This window comes from Amblyomma maculatum, chromosome 11 (assembly GCF_055883805.1).
Source record: "Amblyomma maculatum isolate TAMU_Amacu chromosome 11, ASM5588380v1, whole genome shotgun sequence".
NCBI classification, from domain to species: Eukaryota; Metazoa; Arthropoda; class Arachnida; order Ixodida; family Ixodidae; genus Amblyomma; species Amblyomma maculatum.
The window spans coordinates 2,565,238-2,587,302 of record NC_139354.1 but is presented as its reverse complement, the minus strand read 5'-3'; the positions used below and the strand labels follow the sequence as shown (position 1 = coordinate 2,587,302).

At 46.6% G+C, this 22,065-nt stretch overlaps 1 protein-coding gene across 4 annotated transcripts in view; it reads left to right on the top strand.

Annotated features, from left to right (window-relative positions):
- emb (exportin-1 emb) overlaps positions 1-22,065 on the top strand; it is a 64,852-nt gene that overhangs the window by 30,100 nt on the left and 12,687 nt on the right. For all 4 annotated transcript variants that reach the window (XM_084583693.1, XM_084583691.1, XM_084583694.1 and 1 more), the window contains exons 15-20: positions 5,190-5,639; positions 14,797-14,868; positions 15,642-15,717; positions 19,032-19,124; positions 19,775-19,909; positions 20,088-20,256. In XM_084583693.1, coding sequence (XP_084439819.1) covers positions 5,190-5,639; positions 14,797-14,868; positions 15,642-15,717; positions 19,032-19,124; positions 19,775-19,909; positions 20,088-20,256 — 995 coding nt within the window. The remainder of the gene's footprint in view (positions 1-5,189; positions 5,640-14,796; positions 14,869-15,641; positions 15,718-19,031; positions 19,125-19,774; positions 19,910-20,087; positions 20,257-22,065) is intronic.

Below are 22,065 nucleotides of genomic sequence, written 5' to 3'. Positions count from 1 at the left end.
CGAAAGTCGTGCGCCGAACGATCGTGTGTATGAGCCTGAGGTAGGCCTAGCGTGTTCCCCAGCATGGGAGACTGCAACTGCCAGCGGTCGTACCCGCCGCAACAGTGATATCGCCGGCTGCAGATGAGCAGAAGGATAAGCTCAAAACAACGAAGCGGTAGACAGATTGTTTTCGTGACGATGACGGCAGCGTGGCGGACAGTCCGCTTGGCGAGGCGGAGTTCACGATCGTCAGATCTGCCGAGATTGGCGAAGCGTAAAACATACGGCGGCGATATTGGCATTTAAAAAAGTGAACGGGGGTAGGAAATCGCTGTCAAACTTATTCTCCAATGCGTAAACTGCGGGACACGTCGTCTTCGTAGAGCTCGCCGCACGTTTGCGCCGATCGGGCCTCGTTCATAGTCCTTTGTAAATGCACTTGCTTCCAGTGCAATGCAGAGCACTGAGAAGCAGCAAACAGCTCCAAATTACATTTCTTTTCCGCAATAAACGTTTCTGACCGCGGTCTTGATGCGAGGACATAGCAAAACGACGTACGTAAAAAAAAAAAAAAACGCTGCCTGCATGTGACTTGTGCAGCTGAAAAAGGGACAATTGAATGTGCTGCATCTGCAAATAAAAATGAAAGAAGCGACACTTGGACGTTGGAAAGCAAAGAGACTACATTCCTGAAGGTTTCCAGCCATGTTAAATTGTAAATGTGTGCATTGCACCAGTGAATGTCTGTTAAATAATCCCGTTTCTTTTTTGCTCTTTTCTCAAAACATGCATTGTCGACCACTTGCAGTTTTGCGGCCTTTATATCTCGGCACCTATTGCAGATAGAGTAATAATTTTTTTTTCAGCATGAAGCCAAATATGTGGAGCACACAATGTTGCAAGTAGATCTTTTAATTTCTTGGTCAAAACTTTTAAAATGGCTTTTTTTTTTTTTTTTTGTGACCATTATATGCTATATTTTTACCTTTGAACTTTGTTGTGCAATAAAACAAGAAATAATTGCTTAATCAAAAAACTGCTTGCACCATTGTGTTCCTCATTCTTTTTAGTGTCCAGCAATGTGTTCACTGAAGTTTTTCTTCAGTGGTCATTTTGTAATTGTTCTTGTAAGAATTAGAAATTGGTTAATTGTCTCATGAAATAATTGGATCACAAAAGAAATAATTGCAGTTTTGGAATCAGCACAAAAACTACACAAACCCACCAAGTTGCATCAATTTTGATTGGTAAATAACAAAAATAGTCTTAAGACCAGTGTCCCCCCCTTAAGGGGAGACACTGGTCTTAAAATGAAAATTTTTATTTTTAGAGATATAATAACGAAATTAGGTGTGTATATGTATTTCTTCCTCCTGTTTTCAAAAATGTAATTAGTTTTACTCTATCTCAATTAGTTCTAATGTTATTGGGAAATAACCAAAGCCTAATTTGGTAATTTCTTACGGGTCGTTAGGACAGTTTCCCTCAATATTTTTTCGTTCCGATTAAAATGTAGTTGTAGCCAAAGACCTGCCATGTGGAGCTATGCTATTTATATTATCATTGATGTACATCACAGTATAAAATATTCAATTATGTAGATGCCCCACAATTCGAAAATATAATTAGCTGACATTATTGTTCAATAAATTTGATATGTTCAACTTAGCAATATAAAAATAGCATAGCTCCACAGTTCAAACCTTTCTGAATTCAACGGTATAAAATTTATTAAAACTGCACCACAAAAACCCAATGAAAAGTTCCGTAAGGCTAGTCATGTCACCAAAAAACATGAAGCTGAGAAAAACTCATTTGAAGTTTTGACGCTGAGTGCAGAAAATATTGGGAAGAATCTTCAACAACGGATGTTACTCAGATGTTCCCTATCAGTTTCCCTACAAAACAAAACAAAAAGTGTCTTATTCCATCCGAGGAAACATTTAAAAAAAAATGTCGAATGTGTAAGTGTGATGAAATTATAGAGGTTACTTTCGAGAAGTTAGGAGTTGACTTTTTTGAGGTGAAAGTGAGGACCGGAGCCAAGGAGACGAGAGCTCCACCAGGCAAACAGTTGGGGAAGAGAACTGCTTCGCTTATTCTTAGGGAAGAGAACTGCTTCTGTTCGAAATCGCAGTTTTCGCATACAAGCAGAAGCTTTACAGCAAGGCCGTACTCCTTATCTGTTGCCTTGCTCAAACGCAGACTTCCTGCGCCGCAGGTTCCGCACTTCGCTTGCGCGAAAAAATTGTTCAAAACCTTCAAGTCCACAATCACGAACTGGGTACCGGCATCAGCTGTCTGGTAATCCGCACTGACGCCAAGAAGGTCAAACTTGCGCTGGGTTGCCGACTTTTCCGACAGAACGGACTTTGCTTGCGCCGATCGCTCAACACGCTGCGCCTGCTCGGTCGACGAATAGTACACAGCATCAACACGAAGTGTACCACGATCCGAGATACGATTCGTGCTGCAACTTGGTCCCGCGGTGTCATCGGGCAGCGTGCTTGATGTACCCGGCGGATCCAACGAGTCCGGCACTGCAGGCCCCGGCGACGCACTGGTGGCCGCTGCCTGCTGTTTTTTGTTCCACGGACGTTTCTTCCGGCTTCCAAAAGCTCGTTGCGTGCTCGGTTTCAATCGACTGTCTCCCGGCATCTCGATCGCAAAGAGAAACTCCCGGCACAAGGCGGAAACACGGCGTGTAGAGAAACACGAGCGCAAAAACAGACGCGCACGAAGCGACAGCCACAGCGGCGAACGCAAGAGAAAGAAAAAAAAATATGACGTAGACAGTCACACCAGCCAATGGGAGGCGCAGAACGGCGCGCGCGAAGCGCGCCGCGTGCAAGCCAATCAGCGATCCGAAAACGGCCTTCGGGAAACCGGCCCGAACCGCCGCTCGGCTTGAGCGACGCCATTTTGAGATAGCTCAAATTGCGCACAAAGAAACCAGCTTCAAAACAAGCCCAAGATGGCGGCGATCGGGCGGCTGCAACGCCGGCGGCGCGCGCGGGAAGTTCGAACAAAGTCTCTTTTCGGGGCCATTTCGTCGCTGCCGTGGTGTTTTGAAAGCCGATTTTATCGCATTTCCCGACCGAATTCAGCGTTAATAATTTTACTGTAGATGCTCGAAAGGATAAACCTTCCGAAAATGAGTTTTTCCCAAAATCGACTTTTTGACCATTTTCGACCGTTTTAAGACCCGCGTCTCCCCTTAAGGGAGTATGGTGTCATTTACTTCTATTACTCCCTTTAAAGACGGAAGTACCGTAAAAACCTGCATACTGTGAAACCTCGTTATAACGAACAGTTAAAAAATCGGAAAATAGTTCGCTCTATCCATAATTCGTAATATAAAATTTCGTAGAAGATCCATGTAAGAGCAGCAAAATTCAATCAGAGAAGGCACAGCAACTCAGAGGGTGCCTTCTAGGGTCACGTCCGTTTATTTACGCGCAAAGAACTGCGTTATTGCGGCCTGCTTTTTTGTGTTGATCGCGTTCCGTATCACGCCCTGTTCCACAGTTTGCAAACGCTCAACAAGGGCAAACCCACTGCTCTCAATAGCACTGTAGTGGCGGCGCAGTAAATCCAATGCAGAAGTCGTTTGCACGGTCAGCCTGAGCTTCTTCTGCGGGATGTTCAGAAACGTCCACAGCGATTTCGGCGTCCGTCAGTACAGCCGTGGTCGCCGTGATATCGTTGCCGCCTACAAAGTCCTCTACAGTCATTGTTGCGGGCATGTCACCTCATGTCAGAAGCTCGCGGAGCTCTGCTTCTGCTTCGTCCCCATCGTCACTTAATGTGTGGGCCTCTGCTGGAACAAAAGCTGCGTGCCGAAAGCAGTTGGCAATCGTTTCGCGTTTCACGCTGTCCCATGCCGCGTTAATGCTCCCAGCAAGTCAATCTTCAAGTCCTGCTTCATAAGAAGCTTTACGAGAAGAGTGTCAATCAGTCCCCTCTTGTAAACTGCCTTTATCTTGAGCTTGGTCTTTAACGTCAGTTCTGCTCTTTCTTTCACGTTCACCGCCATCACAGCACTACGCACACCCGTGCACCACACTCGACACGACGACCGACGCAGCCTCCGCTGAACGCTATGACGGCCACGCCGCTGCTAACACTAAAACCAAAAAACTCGAATAGCGCAAAAACCAAAAGAGCAAGTTGTTTCCTTCCTCCGTCCAAAAAGGCAAAAAACAACATTCGATCGTGCCGCTGCCGCCGTTGCTGAAGCGGCGCTGTCGGCGATTGTGAGATGCAAACGATTTCTTATGGCCTCCGAGATCACCTCCGTGCGCACAAACAGGCGTGCGGGGGTAATATCGGAGGCCATAGATTTCTTCGGCTGTCAACTCCCAATGCCGTCATGGCATCTGTGGCGCTGTCAGCGCCTGCGAGGTAATCCTGAACGTTTGCTGCGCCGCATAACACACATGTAGTGCAACGTAGCCTGCCTCCTGCTATTAAAGTTAGGTAGTACTTGGCATTGCGAAGTTCGTAATATCCGTTTTATGCCGAACCGCATTCGCTATGGGAAGTTAAAAATACATGTGTTTGACAAAAATATTTCGGAAGAGTTCACTATATTCAATAATTCGTTATATGTGTGTTCGTTATATCGAGGTTTGACTGTATAATATGAGGCGTAATTTTGGGGTAGCAAAAAAAAAAGTTTTTACCCGCAATTGGTGTTCTGCATTTGCTCAGAAGCGCAACCGACATGTCCCTTGGGAATACTTGTGAAGTGTCTGCGATTTAGCTGTAGGGCATGGCCAGCATGGTTGGAGAGGCGTGTGAGAGACCCATGTAACATACTGAGCGATTCTTTTGCCATCCCTACATCGTGTGAGGTGCGATCGATCTTCCGGTCATGTGCGCATCATGGGCACCGTGCGAAAATCGCGGGGTCAGTGTGGTGACACCGAAACAGCCAGCTGGCGCCACCGCTAGAGAGCGCATCCTCTCACTGGTAGCCTTGGCTGATAGCGCTGAATAATGGCGAGGTTGAAACTGCAAATGTAGGATCAAATTTGTTCGGATCCTGATGTAATACAGGGATCTCACATGCTAAAATCGGGAGAGAAAAAAGCTCGTATTATATAAGTAGGTTTTTACGGTATATTGCTTAGTTGCTTACTCTTGTTTGAAATCTACTCCACCATCCGGGATTCGTGTTGAGCACATTTCGACTCTCTGACCAGGTCTGGGATGACATCATCAAGCAGGCAAGCAAGAATGTGGACGTCCTCAAGGAGCCCGACGCCGTCCGGCAGCTGGGCAACATCCTCAAGACCAATGTGCGGGCCTGCAAGGCCTTGGGCCACCCGTATGTGACGCAATTAGGTCGCATCTACCTGGACATGCTCAACGTGTACAAGGTGATGAGCGAGAACATCAGCGCCGCCATTGCGTTGAATGGCGAGGGGGTCACCAAGCAGCCCCTGATTCGGGCCATGCGTACTGTCAAGAAGGAGGCCCTAAAGCTCATCGCCGGGTGGGTTTCGCGCACCAACGACCCCAAGATGGTGCTGGACAACTTCATCCCTCCGCTGCTCGATGCTGTGCTACTTGACTACCAGCGGTGCGCTGTGCCGGCGGCTCGCGAGCCGGAGGTTCTCTCAGCCATGTCCATGATTGTCCACCGGTTAGAGGTGAGAGCCTCTCCTGCATGCCTCTCTCTTTCTCTCTCATTATTTCTTTTGAAGTGTGTTGTCCTTCAGCCTGCTAAGTATGCTGCTCCGCGCCTTCGCCGTCTGCTCGCATCGTTAGCAGATGCGGGAGTAAAAGAATATGAATAGATCCTACCTCCGTACCAAACCTTGAATAACCTTCCTAAGGTTTAGAATAGCCTTTTGAGTAATGTTACGCTGTCTGTCACAGCCCGCACTTTTAGTTCACCGTACGCAGACGAACCCGCAGCAACATGGATGGATGGATGGAATATAAGAGCATCCCCTTTGAAACGGGGTGGTAGCAGTTGCTGTCATGCTCATTTTTCCCCCTATATCTTAATTATTGCTTTAGGTTGGTTAACTATACCATCATTCTAGTTATTGAATTTTTGTTTTTACACTACCAACATTATGCCACTTTTCTCCTTTTAAGAGGGGAGGCTACCCTTGAACACCAACTTTTTTATTTCTTGAGGTATTTGAATGAAATTTTCAGGGTATGCTCATAGTACACACATTTGAAGAACTACCAAGTTTTATGAAGCTGGGCTCATCGGTTCTCAGGTTAGAGGAGTATATCAAGATAGTTTACATAGGTACCTAGGGGCGGGCCTGGAGAATTTGCAAAATGTGCTAGCAGTGTGAGATTTGTTATGGTCATTCCTGGATAGTTTCCCCAGGGCAAGACAATTCCCTTTTTCCAAATTTCCTCTCTGAAAATTTTAGTACAGCCCCAAATTTAGTGTTAAAATTTACACCTGACTTAACGATATTTTAATTGACTGCCCCTAATTACACATGAAATATTTCGAAAAAAAACGAATTGTCTTGCCCTCAGAAATTTACTTAGGTATGTAACAAAAAAAGAAAACCTCATGAAAATCCAATAAGCGGTTCTTGAGCTATGACTTTCCCTAGCAGCCACACCATGCAAAAAATTGATTCTGAGAAAACGGCTCTCAAAGGTTGAGATTTTGTTTCTCAAGTTATCATGGTGAAATTTTCAGGACAGGCTCATGATATTAACAAATGGAAAATCACCAAGTTTCATAGAATTGTGCATGCTACTTCTCAATTTACAGAAGCATATCAAATTGGTTCGAATAGGTCCTTTATGTCAAGCCTGGAGAAATTGCGAAAGGCACTGGCACTGTGCAATTTGTCATGCTGATTCCTAAATAGGTTCCTCAGGGCAAGACAAAGCCCTTTTTCTAAATTTCCTTGCTGACAAGTGGTAGCATAGCACCGGATTTTTTGTTATCAATTAGACCTATGTTGATTAATCAAATTACAAATTCCAGACATAATATTTTGAATACATGGGCTTGCCTTGCCCTCAAAAATTTATTCAGGCGCAGTCGAGCCCACTTATAACGTCCCCACTTAAGACGAACACTTACTTATCACGAACAAGTCCGGTGCGACCGCCAAAATATACATTAGGGCTATGGCGCTCCGTCTCGGCCAACGTTTATAGATACTTTTTTAGTTCCATAACTCCTCGCAGCGCCCCTAGGGAGCAGGCAGCCTGTCGCCGTCCCCGCCACCGCAGTGCTGCAGTCGCGGATTGAGCTAGGAGCTTGAGTGTCGTCTGCTAGCGCGCAGCATTTTGAACGGACATTCGCTTTCGAATCATCGTTGCGCGACTGCTGTGTTTTGTTTTCGGCTCTTGCCCGGATGTATTTGATAACGTATGTGTACTTAGTGCATTCTCGATCTTAGGGGCGCTATTCTGAGCAGTGCCAGAAGGGTCCGTTTTGTGCAATGACGAAGTGCATGTTTCTAGTCTGCTTCGCATGAGATGAATTGAACCTTGCTACTTCAATGGATTCGAAATATCCGCCAAAATAGTTTTCTGCGACAGGTTGCAGTGTCGCGCGTTTCGCGCAAAATTGCTTGGTTTTATTGCAGCAATATTAGTGAAAATGAAACCCCGCCGCTGTGTATCAGTGGGCGAGGCTACTGTCCCGAAAGCCACGAGTTCGATTCCGGTGTAGGCGAAATGCTCTCAAAAGGCCCGTGCACTGTGCTATATAGGTACACGTTCAAGGATCCCATGTGGTCGAAAATTATCCGGAGCCCTCCGTAACGGTGCCCCTCATATCCCGAGTGGCTTTGAGGCATTAAACCTGACGATGTTGGTGGTGAATATAAAAAGTTGCAAAGTGTGGTCTAGCCGATTGCTCACCATAACACTGTGCATAATAATTTTCAAAGGCATTTGTCATAATCTATGTGGAGCACTACTTAGTATTCAATAAAATATATTAAAATCAATGTTTACTTTTACTAATTTGAATATTAATGTACGAGAGAGTGACTCAAGGCTCTTGGATTCAAAATAGAGAAATTTTATTTACAAGCACATCGAACACCATTGACAAATTTTGCTGCCAACTAATTTTTCACACAAGCTTGGCCTTCTTTCGCTCCCTTTGAGCTCTAATGGCACTACTATTTTGCAAGCACTTTGCGCGCGCAAAGAAGTGCATGCGGGTCACCAAGTAGAAATGAATCAGTTCAGCTGTGAACCCCTCAGCATGCTCTGGGCAACCAACACGGTTTGTACCTTTTTTCGCCAGGGAATCCAGCACTGTCCAAAACAGGTCGCCGATCACCTCGCCCTTGCTAGCCTGTTTAATAGTGCGTTCTACCGTGCTTACACAGGCAAACATTTTTTCAGAAGGGTACGCCAGGCTGCCACGGACGTACTCACGCTCAATAATGAGCATAGCCTCACGCGGCTATGCTTATTATGCTCATTTTTCAAGCACTTTGACAAGTTGATGCACATAGCACATGTTTCTTTGTCTGCACTAGTCAAAACAGCACAGTCTTTGTGATGGAGCGTGCTTCTAGCATTTTGGGTCACACTGCTACGGTTGGCGACATCGATGTCAGAGCAACCACGGCAAAATTGCTTTGTGTGCACAATCTGCAAAATTGCCTCGACATCTTTCAAAGAAAAAACCTGAATGTCAGCATTCCACTTGTGCAGCAGTCCTCCATTTGCTTGGACAGCGTAAGTCAGGTCCTCACGGAACACGACACTTTTCAGGATGGTGTAAACACCTCCCTTCATTCCTGCATCGTAAAATACAACTTCTTTGTACTTGCCCGCCTCCTCCTCAAGGGCTGCCATTCTCCAGTTTCTCGGGAGCTGTACTGGCGCACTTTTTTCCAGAAACTGTGCGAAAGAAATGCTTTGCACGCCCTCAGGCAATGTCTCGGCTGGGACCTCTAGGTGGGACTCCTCAAATGGGGCAATAGCAGGCGCCGCATTGTTTTGTACGCTGGATCTTTTTTTTTTTTGGCAACCGCCGCCTCTTGCGATCTTTTGATAAATAGCTAGGAACATTCGGGAATCGACACGGAACTGCGTCAGGTTTCAACGCCCAACACCCACGGTCCATCTCAACAATCTGGCCGTCAATGACATGCTTGTAGGTCTTAACAATGTCATCTGGCACAAAATGCACGTCACACACCTTGCAGGTCTTGCTGAGCCCTTTGTGCAGGTCTTGCTGAGCGCGCGGAATAGCTCGCACCCACCTTCCGAGTAGCTGCGGATCAGATGGCGGCGCAAAAAAGTGACGTTTCTCCGGGTTGTTCCGCTGGTACAGCCGGGCACGAAACAAGTCGGCATTGTCGCACTTGAAAGCTGCTTCACGGCAAGCAGCCGTTCATTGTTTTCAGTGCACTGTTGTTGTTGATGCGGTCCACGTGTTCGCCGAGCGCACAGGGAAAAACGGACACAAAAAAAAGCAACGACAACCACGCGCACAGGCCAACGAGTAACTGCAAGAAAGGAGTTGGGGCGCGCGTCTGAGGCAGTGCAACCCTCGACTGCAGCGCCCGCTTTCAGAGGGGGAGTTATGGAACTAAAAAAGTATCTATAAACGTTGGTCTCGGCTGCAACGAACATCTGTGCGACTAGCCGATCGGCTACAGTGAACGCCTTGGTGACACGGACCACTTTCCACATGCTGAGATCCGTCGATCCTGTGCTCTGCAAGCCACGACAATTGGCATTCCCGATTCCCCCGCGGAATTTCGCCCTAGCATGATGGGCGGCACAGACGCAGCAAGCGGCTTCCAGGTTTATCTCTCTTGCCATCTCGCCGAAGGAACGAGGAGCGGCCCAAATGCAGCAAGCGACTTCCCGGGTTATCTTCCGCAGCATGTGCGCCGAAACAAAAAAAAAAAAGGCTAACCAAGTCTGCACTGAACACGGGTCGCATCTCAAGGCATTGTGAGCGACCACGCAACATTTCACACGTTGCACGAAACCATTCAGAGGGCACGAGAGATCGTAAATTCGGCGATCACAAAAATGGCGAAAGGCGAACAGAGCGCACGAAGTACAAAGACGGCCAATAACGACAGCGAGCACAGAGCCGTAGCAGACGACGCGGGAAGGTAGTCGGCGGAGACCGACGCGCAAGCGCAAGAATTCACAAACAAAACAAAACCAAGATGGCGTCGCTCAGTTCGGCGGGAGAGGAATGGCACGCGCGCGAAGTTATGGAATTTTCGGCGCTTGCTCGCTGCTTCGCGGCTGCCGCCGCTTGTTAAATAATGAATTTCGAGTACAGTCGAACCCCGCAATAACGAAACCGCCGGGGAAGGAAAACCTTTTCGTTGTCGCGAAAATGGACAAATAAGCACACCCATTACCTTCCAGAACCAAGATTTAATTAAAAAAGTCACTTATTTTGCTCTGCTTGACATTGCTGTGCAGGAGCTTGACGACTCTGGCTTCGCAGCTTGATAAGCTATGCATAGCTTCGTCGTCGTCGTCGTGGTCGCCGAGAAAAGTCCGGATCACATCGAATGCATCAAGCACATCACGCGAGCTTACTTGCTTACCTTGTGCTTGGTTTTCGCTATCTTCGTCGTCACTCGCCTCATTTCCTTTGCGCACACTGTCGATAATAGCGTCGTCGCTGAATTCCTCGTGCACGATCAAGTCGGCGTCCGCACACAAAAAGTCCTCCAGTTCAACAGCCTCTGGCATCATTGTATCTACACTGCGAAGCGCTTTCCATGCTTTGGTTAGTGGCTGCAGATCGTCACCGCTTGCAGCTTCCGGTTCTGCCAAGGCGTGCTGACCAGCTGCGAAACCGGCGTGCCTGAAGCAGTTCTGGACAAGTGTGGCCGAAGTAGCAATCCACGCGCCGGCAAGCATCTCCAGCGCCATGAAGAGGTCAATTTTCGTCGGTCGCTTCATTTCGATGTTTAGCAACATCCGCTGTATGAGCCTTCTTCGGTACGCAGACTTCACACTTTTGATAACCCCCTGATCAAGAGGCTGGATAACGGATGTGCAGTTCGCGGGGAAAAAAATCAAGCGGATGCTCGTCAGGGCAACGTCTTCAATGTGGTGCGCACTGCAGTTGTCCAAAAAAAGGCAGACAGATCTGCCCTGCTTTCGCATGTCCGTATCAAAGGCTTCCAGCCAGCTTGTGAATATTGCGCGCGTCATTCATGCTTTTTGGTTTGCAGTGTACTGGACCGGAAGCTTTCGGTTACGTTTAAAACACCGTGGAGTCTTGCTCCGGCCGATCACGAGGAGGGGACGCTTGTCATATCCATCCATGTTTGAGCATAAAAGAATGGTGACCCGCTTTTTGCTCAGCTTGCCGCCATGGCATTTTTTTCCTTTCAGGTCTAGCGTTTTTGAAGGCAACATTTCATAGAAGAAGCCCGTTTCGTCCGCATTATAAATTTCGGAGGGCTCGTACTCGTCCATTATGCCTTCGTAACTTTTCTCCATCCAGGAAGATGCTGCTTCAGCGTCTACGCTCGCACACTCCCCCGACAACACTTTGGCGACGATGCAGTGCCGCGCTTTAAATCGACTTAGCCATCCGGCACTCGCCTTAAAGTTGTCGTGCCCCAGAATGCACGCGTAGTCAATCGCCTTTTGCTGCAGGAGGCTTCCGGACAAAGGCACCTTGTTCGCTCTCTTGTCCAGGAACCACTGAAATACGGCTTTGTCCACTTCTTCGTAGACCGGCGCTGCCAAAGTCTTGTTCTGAGCGCGCGCGCCGTTCTGGAGTGCCGCCATGATGCCATTCCTTGATTTCAGAATCGTAGAAAGCGAGCTGCACGAGATACCGAACTCCTCCGCAATATCAGTCTTCTTCCTGCCTTTTTCAGCTTCGGCGATAATTGCAGCCTTTTCCTGCAGCGTCAAAAACTTGCGCTTCTTTACAGGAGGCGGCATGTTTCCGACAGTAAAAAAAAAACAACAAGAAACACTACACAGGCAAGTCGCGAGCGGCACAAGGCGGATGGCGAGATCGGCGAGATAGTGTGGTCGCGTGGTCGGCGCACTAGCGAAAAGAAAAAAAAAGGAGGTTCCTTGCTCTTCCCCGGTTGGCCGGCGGTGTCGTCACGTGGCGTGAAACATCACATACATGCGTAGTGGCCAACAGACAGGCTAGCAAAAAGCCGCTTTCAGCGGGCAAAAAAAATATATATATGCTTTGCTATCATCATCGTTACCGAACCAACCGAAAGTAAACAAAAATGGCTGCGCCGGTGCTTGTTGGCAGGTGAAATGAACGGGCTCGACTTGTCGGATGAGTGTGCTGCTGCAGTTTCGCCCATTCTGTGTTCCCGACTGGCTGATGTGCCGAAAAAATGTTGCAGATCACTACCTCAAACTTTCGTTAATGCGGGACTGCTTTTTAAAAACCCTTCGCTGTTGAGAGGGGACAAATGCATTGAACCTTACGGGAGTTCGCCGGGGGCGCCAGAATTTTTCGTTGCCGCGAGAATTTCGTTCTTGAGGGCTTTCGTTTTAGAGGGGTTCAACTGTATTTCTATGGCGAGTTGGGCATTGATAATTACAGAAATGGTAGTTTATAAGACATACTACCGGAATATATATTCTTCCAAAAATCGACTGTTTCGCGATTTTTTCAGTTTTCAGAGGTCGGGTTCCTCCTTAAGCCACCAATCTTCCAATCATTTTTTGCTAGCTTCCACCGCAGGTTCATTCACCGGGCCACTGGTATCTCATCATGGATGGATGGATGGAATATAGGAGCGTCTCCTTTGAAACGGGGTGGCAGCAGTAGCTATCATGCTCATTTTTCTCCCTATATCTTAATTATTGATTTAGATTGGTTAACTAAACCATTTATTAAACTTTTGTTTCTACATTACTAACATTATATCACTTCTCTGCTTTTAAGCCACCAATCTTCCAGTCGTTGTTTTGCTAGTTTGCACCACCGGTTTATTAACCCGGCCACTGGTATCTCTAAACCCCAGAGCTTCAGGCACGGTGACTGCGCCTGCATCAACTTCCGGATGGATACCATTACATTCGAGTATAATATGGTCAATTGTTTCACTAAAGTTACCACATACAGCACATGTGTCGTCTTCACATTGTTTTTTGTAGCTGCGTGTTCGAAGGCACCCTGATCTAGCTTCAAAAAGTAGGGCACTGCCTCTTGAGTTATCAAAGAAAGCTTCCTTCCTGATCTGCATTTTCCACTTTCGGTATAATTCCACACTCTGTTTCTTTTCCATAGTATTTATCCAATTTTTACCTTCTGTGTTTTTCGCCTGTTGCTTAATGCTCATTTATTTCTCCGTCCTTGTGACTAGTATACTTACTAGTTCATTTCCTAGTTCTTTTTCTCCATTGTGAGTCAACGCTTTTTAAGTACAGGTATTTAAATACTTTAGCTGCCCATCTGTTACTGTCCAATTTCCTCAGGCGTTCTTCATATAATATTTTACTCTGAGCTTCCTGTACTTCAAAAGATTCCCAGCCCATATCTCCCTGTACCGCCTCATTTGTGGTTTTGCCGTGGGCACCTAGTGCTAATCGTCCAACGGCTCTCTGATTTATTCCTAATGTCGACTGTACCTCTGATTTTAGGCACAAAACCGCGTTTCCGAAATTAAGTCCGGGCACCATAATTCCTTTCCAAATACCCCTCAAAACCTCATACCTGTTGTATCCCCACAATGCCCTATGCTTCATTATCCTGGCATTTCTTCGCCCTTTGGCCTTAAGTGATTGCTCATGCTTTCCAATGTATGCCAATCCTTCGTTTACCTATACCCCCAGATATTTATATTCTGCTACTCTGGGTATTTCATGGCCTTGTATTTTAAGACCCTGATAAGTTGATCCGTTGAAAATCATCTTACCCGACTTAACTGCGCTAAAACTGAAGTCTAGAGCGTCCCCTTCGTCTCAGCTTCAGCCTAGTGGCGCCATCTGGTTTTCCAAATACAGTAGAATCTCGGTGATACGAACTCGGCTGATACGAAATTCGGTGTGATACGAATTCATAAAATTCCCCGGCCGAATTACATTGCGTTCAGTGGGCAAAAAATCGGGGGTTCCGAACACTATTTCTTTTTGCTACGGGTGATACGAACTTCGGTATCACGACCGGTCGAGGCCCACGCACACACGCACAGCGAGAAAAGCGTGCGCAGCGGCGCAGCACTGATAGCACGGATCACGCACACGCGTGCGAAAGACGAAAAAAAGACAAGCTCCATCCCGGCCGTTGGCACGCTTGCCTCGCTGCCCGACAGATGACGCACTATGTTAAAATAGCTTTTCGACTCTCTTCTGCGAAAATTGTGCACGCCGCCGAGAGCAGTTTTTTCTCGATTTCGGAAAATCTAGGCAAGTACCGATGTTGAATCACTTATCAGATAACATAGACGATATTTTGCTACTTTGTGAACATTATTTCAGCTCGAATGGTGTAGTAGATTTTGCATAGGAATGTTTTAAATCCCAGCCCCCAAATATTCAAAACCCTGTAGTCTAAATTTATTTGGAAATACCGTGTAAATTTTGAAGTAAACGAGACAAATGGTGTTTGCTGTTCTTTCTTTTTTCATGGATCGGATGTTCGCTATTCAAAGGTTTTCTTTTTCTTTTTTTTTTTTTTTTTTTTGCCACATTGACATTCGATTTGTATTTGAGGATTTCAATATGTGCACACCGCTACTCTTGACACCAGTGGCCAAATGTATTCACCGAGGCTCATCTGTGTGCTCTGAAGTTCATTTGGCAGAATTAAAATGGCCGCCTGTGCATGCATGCGTCTCACTGTGAGCGTCTGCCAATTCTCACATCTTCATGCAGGGCTTCATCACCTGTGAGATTCCGAAGATCTTCGATGCTGTGTTTGAATGCACACTGAGCATGATCAATAAGGTAAGGGCATGGTTTGACATGTGCTCTTCAGAATACACCACTGCTTATTGTCACAGCATCCCTCTCTCCGTGCTTGTACTGTCATAGTCTTAAATTTGTGCTCAGATTGGTTAGTAGCCAGTGCGAAGCCAGATTCGATCTGCCATTTGCATTATACCTTTAGTCGCAGACCTTCTGGGGTGCTTTAGTACGTTAAAGGTCGGACGCGGTCTGTCCTTGAGGGTGTGCTCTGGTCTGGCGGGTTTATTTTTAATGCCGCACTCTTGTTATATGAGGAAGCCAGTGGCTCTCGCATGGCCTGTTTTGTGGCCGAAGGTGGTACTGAAATCGACTACACCGAAATTTTCACAGAGATATTTCGTCTAAGTGTATTGGTAACAAAATTATGCTTCTTGTGATTGGCAGTGGCTTCCTCGTGAGCACAATCGCTGTAGCCTAGCTGCGAAGCGGGTTAGGTCTAGTTAGTAGGGGGGCAGCATGTCGCCGCGGGTAGCGTGCTGCTCGCGTGGGTGCACCTTATTCACACATCTCGTGTTTTAGGTAAGCTTTTTATGTGCCTTTCTTTAACATATAAATTGTCAGTGTATATGCTAATTTGCGATCTCGTTCAGTATATCCGGAATGGTATGCATTGAAACAGGAATGGAAGTCGTTCTGTGGAGCTTTTCGTCATTGTTTAGGGCTACCCAGTTTCATTGCTGTGCCGCGCAAACTTTGTGTGGTCACAGTTTTGCTTTGCCACACGAAGCTGATGAGATTCTCTCCTTTTTCAGGACTTCGAAGAGTTTCCAGAGCACCGGACAAACTTCTTTCTTCTCCTACAAGCCGTTGTCACTCATTGTTTTCCCGGTGAGTGCGTGCATCCGGGCATAGAAGCTTAGTGCTGCTTATTTCCCTCATCTTTACCGTAAAACCTCCTGGCTGCTACTCCCAGCACTAAAATTGGTCCGTGATATGCTGGGCTTCACCATAATGCAACCGGGGACACTGTATCAAACTACCGTGTTGTCAACGCTTTGCCGAGTCACCATACAGCGGAGACACTGTTTTCAAAGCATCCCCTGTGCCGGCCACTGGTTGTCTGCGTGCCACGCTGGCTGGTGCCATTTCTTTAATAGTATGCCGTGTAAGGTTACCGGCATCACTGGTTTCCTCGAGTGATTTAGTGCAGTAAAGATAGCACACTCTCACAACAAAAGTTCTAGCCCTAGGCTTGTTCTCTTCCTTTTTTATTTGTTTATTTGTTATTATTGTTACTATTTTTTTTTTATGTGTTTACTATTTTGTAAGAGGAGGATGGTGCAAAAAATAGGCACATCAGTCACAATCATCAGCATACAATACTTGATCACTTTCCTTGTCCGCAGGAAAGGGGTGTTTTTGAGTGGTGTCATTAATATATTTTTTTTTCCTTTAAGGGGGGAGGCTACCTTTGAATACCAACTTTGTTGTTTCTTGAGATAAGTGAATGAAATTTTCAGGGTAGACTCATGGCACAGCCATTTGAATAACTGCAAAGTTTCATGGAGCTGCGCACATTGGTACTCAAATTAGAGAAGTATATCAGAATGGTTTACATGGGTTCCTTGTTCCATGCCTGGCGAACTTGCAAAATGTGTTGGCACTATGAAATTCATTATGAAGGTTCCTGAATAGGTACCACAGGGCAAGACAGAGCCCTTTTTTTTAATTTCCCTGCCGAAAACTTTTAGCAGTGCATTGAAGTTAGTGCCACTAATTGGACTTGCATTAGCCTAATTTTGATTGTTTATTATAAATTCCAGACTCAATAGTTTGAAAAAATGAGCTTGTCTTGCCCTTGGAAATTTATTCAGGCACACAACAAAGAAAAAACCAGGTGGGAATCCGATTAGCGGTTCCAGAAATATTGCGGGAATAAGCAACCATACCATGAAAAAAATTCATTCTGAGAAAATGGCCCTTTAAGTTTAAAACAGCATTTTCAAGTCTAAAGTTTGTTTTTCACTGCAGCACGTTGTGCCTCCACCTCCCCGATTCCCTCGGAAAGTGCATTTTCATTCGAACAGCGGACGACGCTGGCGACGCGTTATCGCTTGCGATGACAGACGCGATACGGGAGGCCGAGATCGCCAAGGTTGATATGGTCGGTACAGCAGGCACGCTTCAAATGCCGGCTCCTTACGTTGACGCGAAAGATACGCAGTTGGAAGTGGCAGCGCAGTCGGTCTAGTAGTGATGTAGCAGAAGCAGCACTAATAGAAGCGTCTCTGCGCCCGTTGACAACGCTTTTCGCTAACTTCGCGATTCGGACGGCATTCACAGAACGACGACGTATGCAGTGTTTTGAACTTCTTAGCGCGCATCGTGGCCGATCGTGCAATAATCCACAAAGTGCACATAACCGTTCAAAACACGCCACCAGAATTCGTAACGAGTGATGATCACGGCGATCTCAAAATGGTGAAACGTGGAGCGATTCAGCGAGCTTACAAAGAACGCCAGCTCAGTAGCAAGCCGGAGCAGACGACGCGCCGGGGAGGGGCTACCGCGTCAGCGCGCGCAGCAGCCAATAGCAGTCGCTCGATCCCCGCGTTCTCACGGAGCGCGCACTTTGTCCAATCACAGCCCGAATTCGAGACACGGGAAGCTCAACAATCCCTGTGAGGCCCCCAATCACAAGCGAGCCACGCTTCTGCTACGCCGCGGACGCCGCCGGCGAAGGCAATATGGAAAAGGGCAAGCATTCACCAACAAAACAAGACCAAGATGGCGGCGCTCGGTTCAGCGGCAGAGAAATGGCGCGCGCGCTAAGTTTTGGGTACGCTCGCGACTCTGGGGCTGCCGCTCCCAATTGTATATTTAATTTAAAGCAGTTCCACGATGAATTAGGCGTTTATAATTATAGGAAAGGTAGTTTATAACGTATACAGCCGAGATATGTACTTCTTGAAAAGCCGTCTTTTTCGCGATTTTTCGACTTTCAAAGCCCGCGTCCCCCCTTAAAAAAAACTTGCTTGGTACAGAAGTGTCTAGTATCAAATTGTAGAAGAGGAATTGCTCTTCACAAAGGGGGGGTTAGTGAGAATCAACATATTTATTGAGTAAGTGATGAAAAAAAAGAACTATCACCAAAATATTGTAGTTAGAAAAGAAACAACACACACAAAAGCATCAAAGTTTCTTGACACAAATAAAAAAATTGCAAAGTATACGTTTTTTACAGCAGGGACCAATGCAACATTGCAGCAAATTCTAGCTTTCTGTGGGCAGTATTCGCCGAGTTAGGAAAGAAAACAGTAGAAAACAACTCCCTATGCTGCCGGCCGCAAGTAACACTGCCCAAAAGACGTTCTCATCCTGCAGATAACAGCTGTGACCTTAAGAACACAGAACAGTGATCTCTTCCAATCGGCGCGCAGCGAAAGTGGAACTTTTTGTGGGCGAAAGCAAAACTTATCGGGGCATGGCTGTCAACTTTCCGGGCCGGTTTGACGTAGTTTCGCTGTCAGTGCTAGAGTCTGAAGAGCTGAATTTGTCTTCCGAGTCATCACTGCTGCTGTTCGCATCCAAAAACGAGCTCTCCGATGCGTCAACTTCCGCAGAAACCTACCATCCGCGTAACAGGAGTGCATGACATTGATGCCATGATGTAAACAAGGAGCGCCGATCGCCTGAGTCCGGAGACCATCTGGACGGGCGCGGCACAGCGGAAAAAAAAAAAGCCTAAAGCAAAACTGAAAGAAGGGTTTCTCTATTTCTATTTGGATGATGCCACTTGTCAAGAAGCGCTGCGAAAGCAGAAAAATTCGAACCGTGAAATCGTTGATAGCGGGCTATCGGTGGGAATAGGTGCGGACAGGAAAGTGCTAATGAACTTGCAATACCTTGACGAACATTTTGTTCCCTTTTCAAAAGCTGTGTACCGTGTACCCGTTTACACTTGGCAGCATCATTTGAGTCCTGTAGGGTCTTATAGTGGAGAAAGGTGTCTCAGAAGGAAAAGCATGTAACAAAATTATCACTCCAAGTTCATTTCGTTTGAGCTTTACTGTAGAAGCATTGCTAAGTCTTCGCATGGTAACGCTAAGACTTGAGCGTGGTGACATTTGCCCATCTTAGCTGCTTGGGCCTTGTCTTTGGCTGTTCTCCCCCTTTCTCATTTGTCCTTTTCTGTTGTGCAGCATTGTTGAACATCCCTGCAGCACAGTTCAAGCTTGTCTTAGACTCCATCATCTGGGCTTTCAAGCACACGATGAGAAACGTGGCTGATGTTGGTGAGTGATAAGTCTCAGTGATAAGTAAGTGGAGATATGGCCGAGTCATTCATTCTGGTTCATGTGGTTTTGGTAATGGTAAGGGTGACCATGTGATAGTCAAGCTGACTTGTAACAATATTAAGATGCCATGAAAATACCTTTGTTATAACTGAGTTAAGCCAAAAAACAAGGAAAATGTCACGAACCTAATACAGTTCAATGAGGAGTACGTAAGTGCCTCGCTTCTCAGTTATTTTCTAGCAGAACCCCATAATCAGTCAGCTTTGACTACCTCACGGCAATCTGTTGACATCTCTCTACAAGGTGTCCAACATTTGCAAGTAGCCGAGTGAAAGATTTCAGCACAGATGAAGTCCCGGCACGGACTTGATCATTCTTGGTGCTTGCCGGTGTGGCTTGGCCAGCAGGGTCCCACTATATTTGCGAGTATTTCTTTTTTTTCTAAGGTTGGCGTGCAGGGACCAGATTTTAATTGTTACAACTGGTAATATACCATGAGAGCATTCCTATGTGTAGTTTATTTTACCATAGACTACACGGTAAAGCTGATGGCTTCATGTTTGTCCATTGTTATATCTGTGTATATTGTTCAAGATGATATTGTTGGAAGTGGGTTTGACCATATCTTGATCGGTGTTCCATTGCAGGCCTGCAGATCCTGTACCAGCTCCTGCAGAACATTGGCCAGGAAGAGGCAGCGTCGCAGAGCTTCTACCAGACATACTACACGGACATCATGCAGCACCTTTTCTCGGTGGTGACGGACACGTCTCACACAGCCGGTGCGTACTACTTCATGGCTGGAAGGGCAACGAGACAGTTAGCAACCTTTACGGTTAAAACTCGACATAATGTAGTCCGGAAAGGTTGCGCAGGTTGTAGTTATTGACGTCAAAAGAAGGGGACTTTTGTTGTTAATATCATTTCGTACCACCTAGGGTCCTTTTTCCTGTTTTGCAGGCCTGTCCATGCAGGCAACCATTCTGGCGTACATGTTTAGCATAGTCGAGGCCAACAAGGTCACCCTGCCACTCAACCCGACGATGCAGGCCAACGGCACTACCAACGTAGTCTACGTGCAGGACTTTGTGGCCAACCTCCTCAAGACTGCGTTTGGACATCTTTCCGAGTGAGTTCTTCCACAGTCTGTTGATTGCCAGCATTGCGAGTTCACGCTCAGTGCTCTGTTCCAGCAGAAACCATTAGCAAGGGGTGGGAAAATTGTGTACACGTTTTTCTCGATACAGTGATTGGCCAGTTCACATATTGCGTGATGTAAAATGACAAATTTAATGTGCAGGGCAAAATCTCGACTGTGGCTGCTTGCTCTCTCGGGGTTCGGAGCTTTTGTAGCAACGTGCTCGGGAGCGAAATCTGAGCAGTATCATCTCTGCAGGAATGTCAAATTATAAACTTATTGTGCAGGGTAACCAGCTTTCTGAAAAGTGCACGAATGTCCATAAAGTGAAGTTAGCATTACTGTAATCAACAAAACGTTTTGTTTGAGTATCTGTATGTGAGAGACACTTCCAACGAATAGGTATTCAGATGAATGTGTTAACAGTACAGTCGAACCTCGTTATAACGAACACGGATACAGCGAATTATCAGATATAACGAAGTAAAAGCAAAGTTTGGTTGGCTGTGCTTTATTTCTATGGGAGTTCTATCTGTATAACGAAATGAAAAACTGAAAATTTGACACTAAATCGGTTATAACGAAGCATATTTTGTATTCACACGACTCAAAATTTGCAAAGAAGCAAAAAAAAAAAAAAATTTTCAAAACGCTAAATTTCGGCTTTATCAATCGCCTCCACCTAAAATGTGTTTGAATCACCCGCGCTTTCGCATGCCACGCCATCTAGGTACCGCGAATGAATCTAGCATCAACGGCTGCCTGGCATGTGACCGGCACGTGATCGAACCACCGCCCGCGTCGCCTCCACCTTAAGGCTGAATTGCATGCACGCGAAAACTCACGCGAACGCGACGGCGGCACGCGTCGTGCGAAGCCTTCGCGCGAACAGAAATGCATGTGTCGCTTGGCTCGTCGCTCGGATCTGCCGAAATAGAAAATTTTGTTCGTTCGCCCCCGAAGTAACCGTACGTCACCGCCGCTCATTTCCCATGCTTTCTTTATTTTGCTGTGTTGCATTGTGATTGTGCATTACCGCGTAAACATTTCGCTTTGTACGAACAATAATGGATAGCCAAGGATTCAAAGAATGTCTAATCGCAACCGAAACAATAGAAACAAGGGGTCACATGACTATTCGTGCCGATTACAGTGCAAGTTCACACACATTCGATACGGTTCGCTGTAAATATATTTTACTTTGCCATGTTGCCGCAAAATAACTTTTAATTCTTGCAATCGTTATGACTGTTGTTGGATTTGGCAATAGTTTTGCAGTGTACTAAGCCACTATGCCAGTCAAATGCCAGCCACACAACCTACACAGAGCGTTGTCGCATTTTCGCTCGGTTCGCGCTGTTGCGTGCATGCGTCTTCCCCAGTAGGCGACGGAGCGAACCATGATCGCTTTCGTCGCGCCGCCTTGTCGCTTCGCTCACATGCGTTTCCAACTTCAAATGTGTTTGAATCACCCGCGCTTTCGCACGCCACGCCATCTAGGGACCGCGAGTGAATCTAGCATCAACAGCTGCCTGGCATGTGACCTGCACGTGATTGAACCACCGCCCGCGTGCCCCTGCCCCTACTTTTTGCCGACCCGCGCGTGTGCTCACTTTCCTCGAGGTCGTGCCGTCGTCTTGCAGCATGGCGGCGCCGAAACGCAAAGCAGTTTCTCTTGAAACAAAGATAAAAATATTCAGGGCGGTCGACAGCGGGCGCAAGAAGAAAGAAATTGCCGCAGACTTCGGCGTTGCGCCTAGCACTCTGTCAACCATACTGAGCGCGAGGCAGAAGATAGCA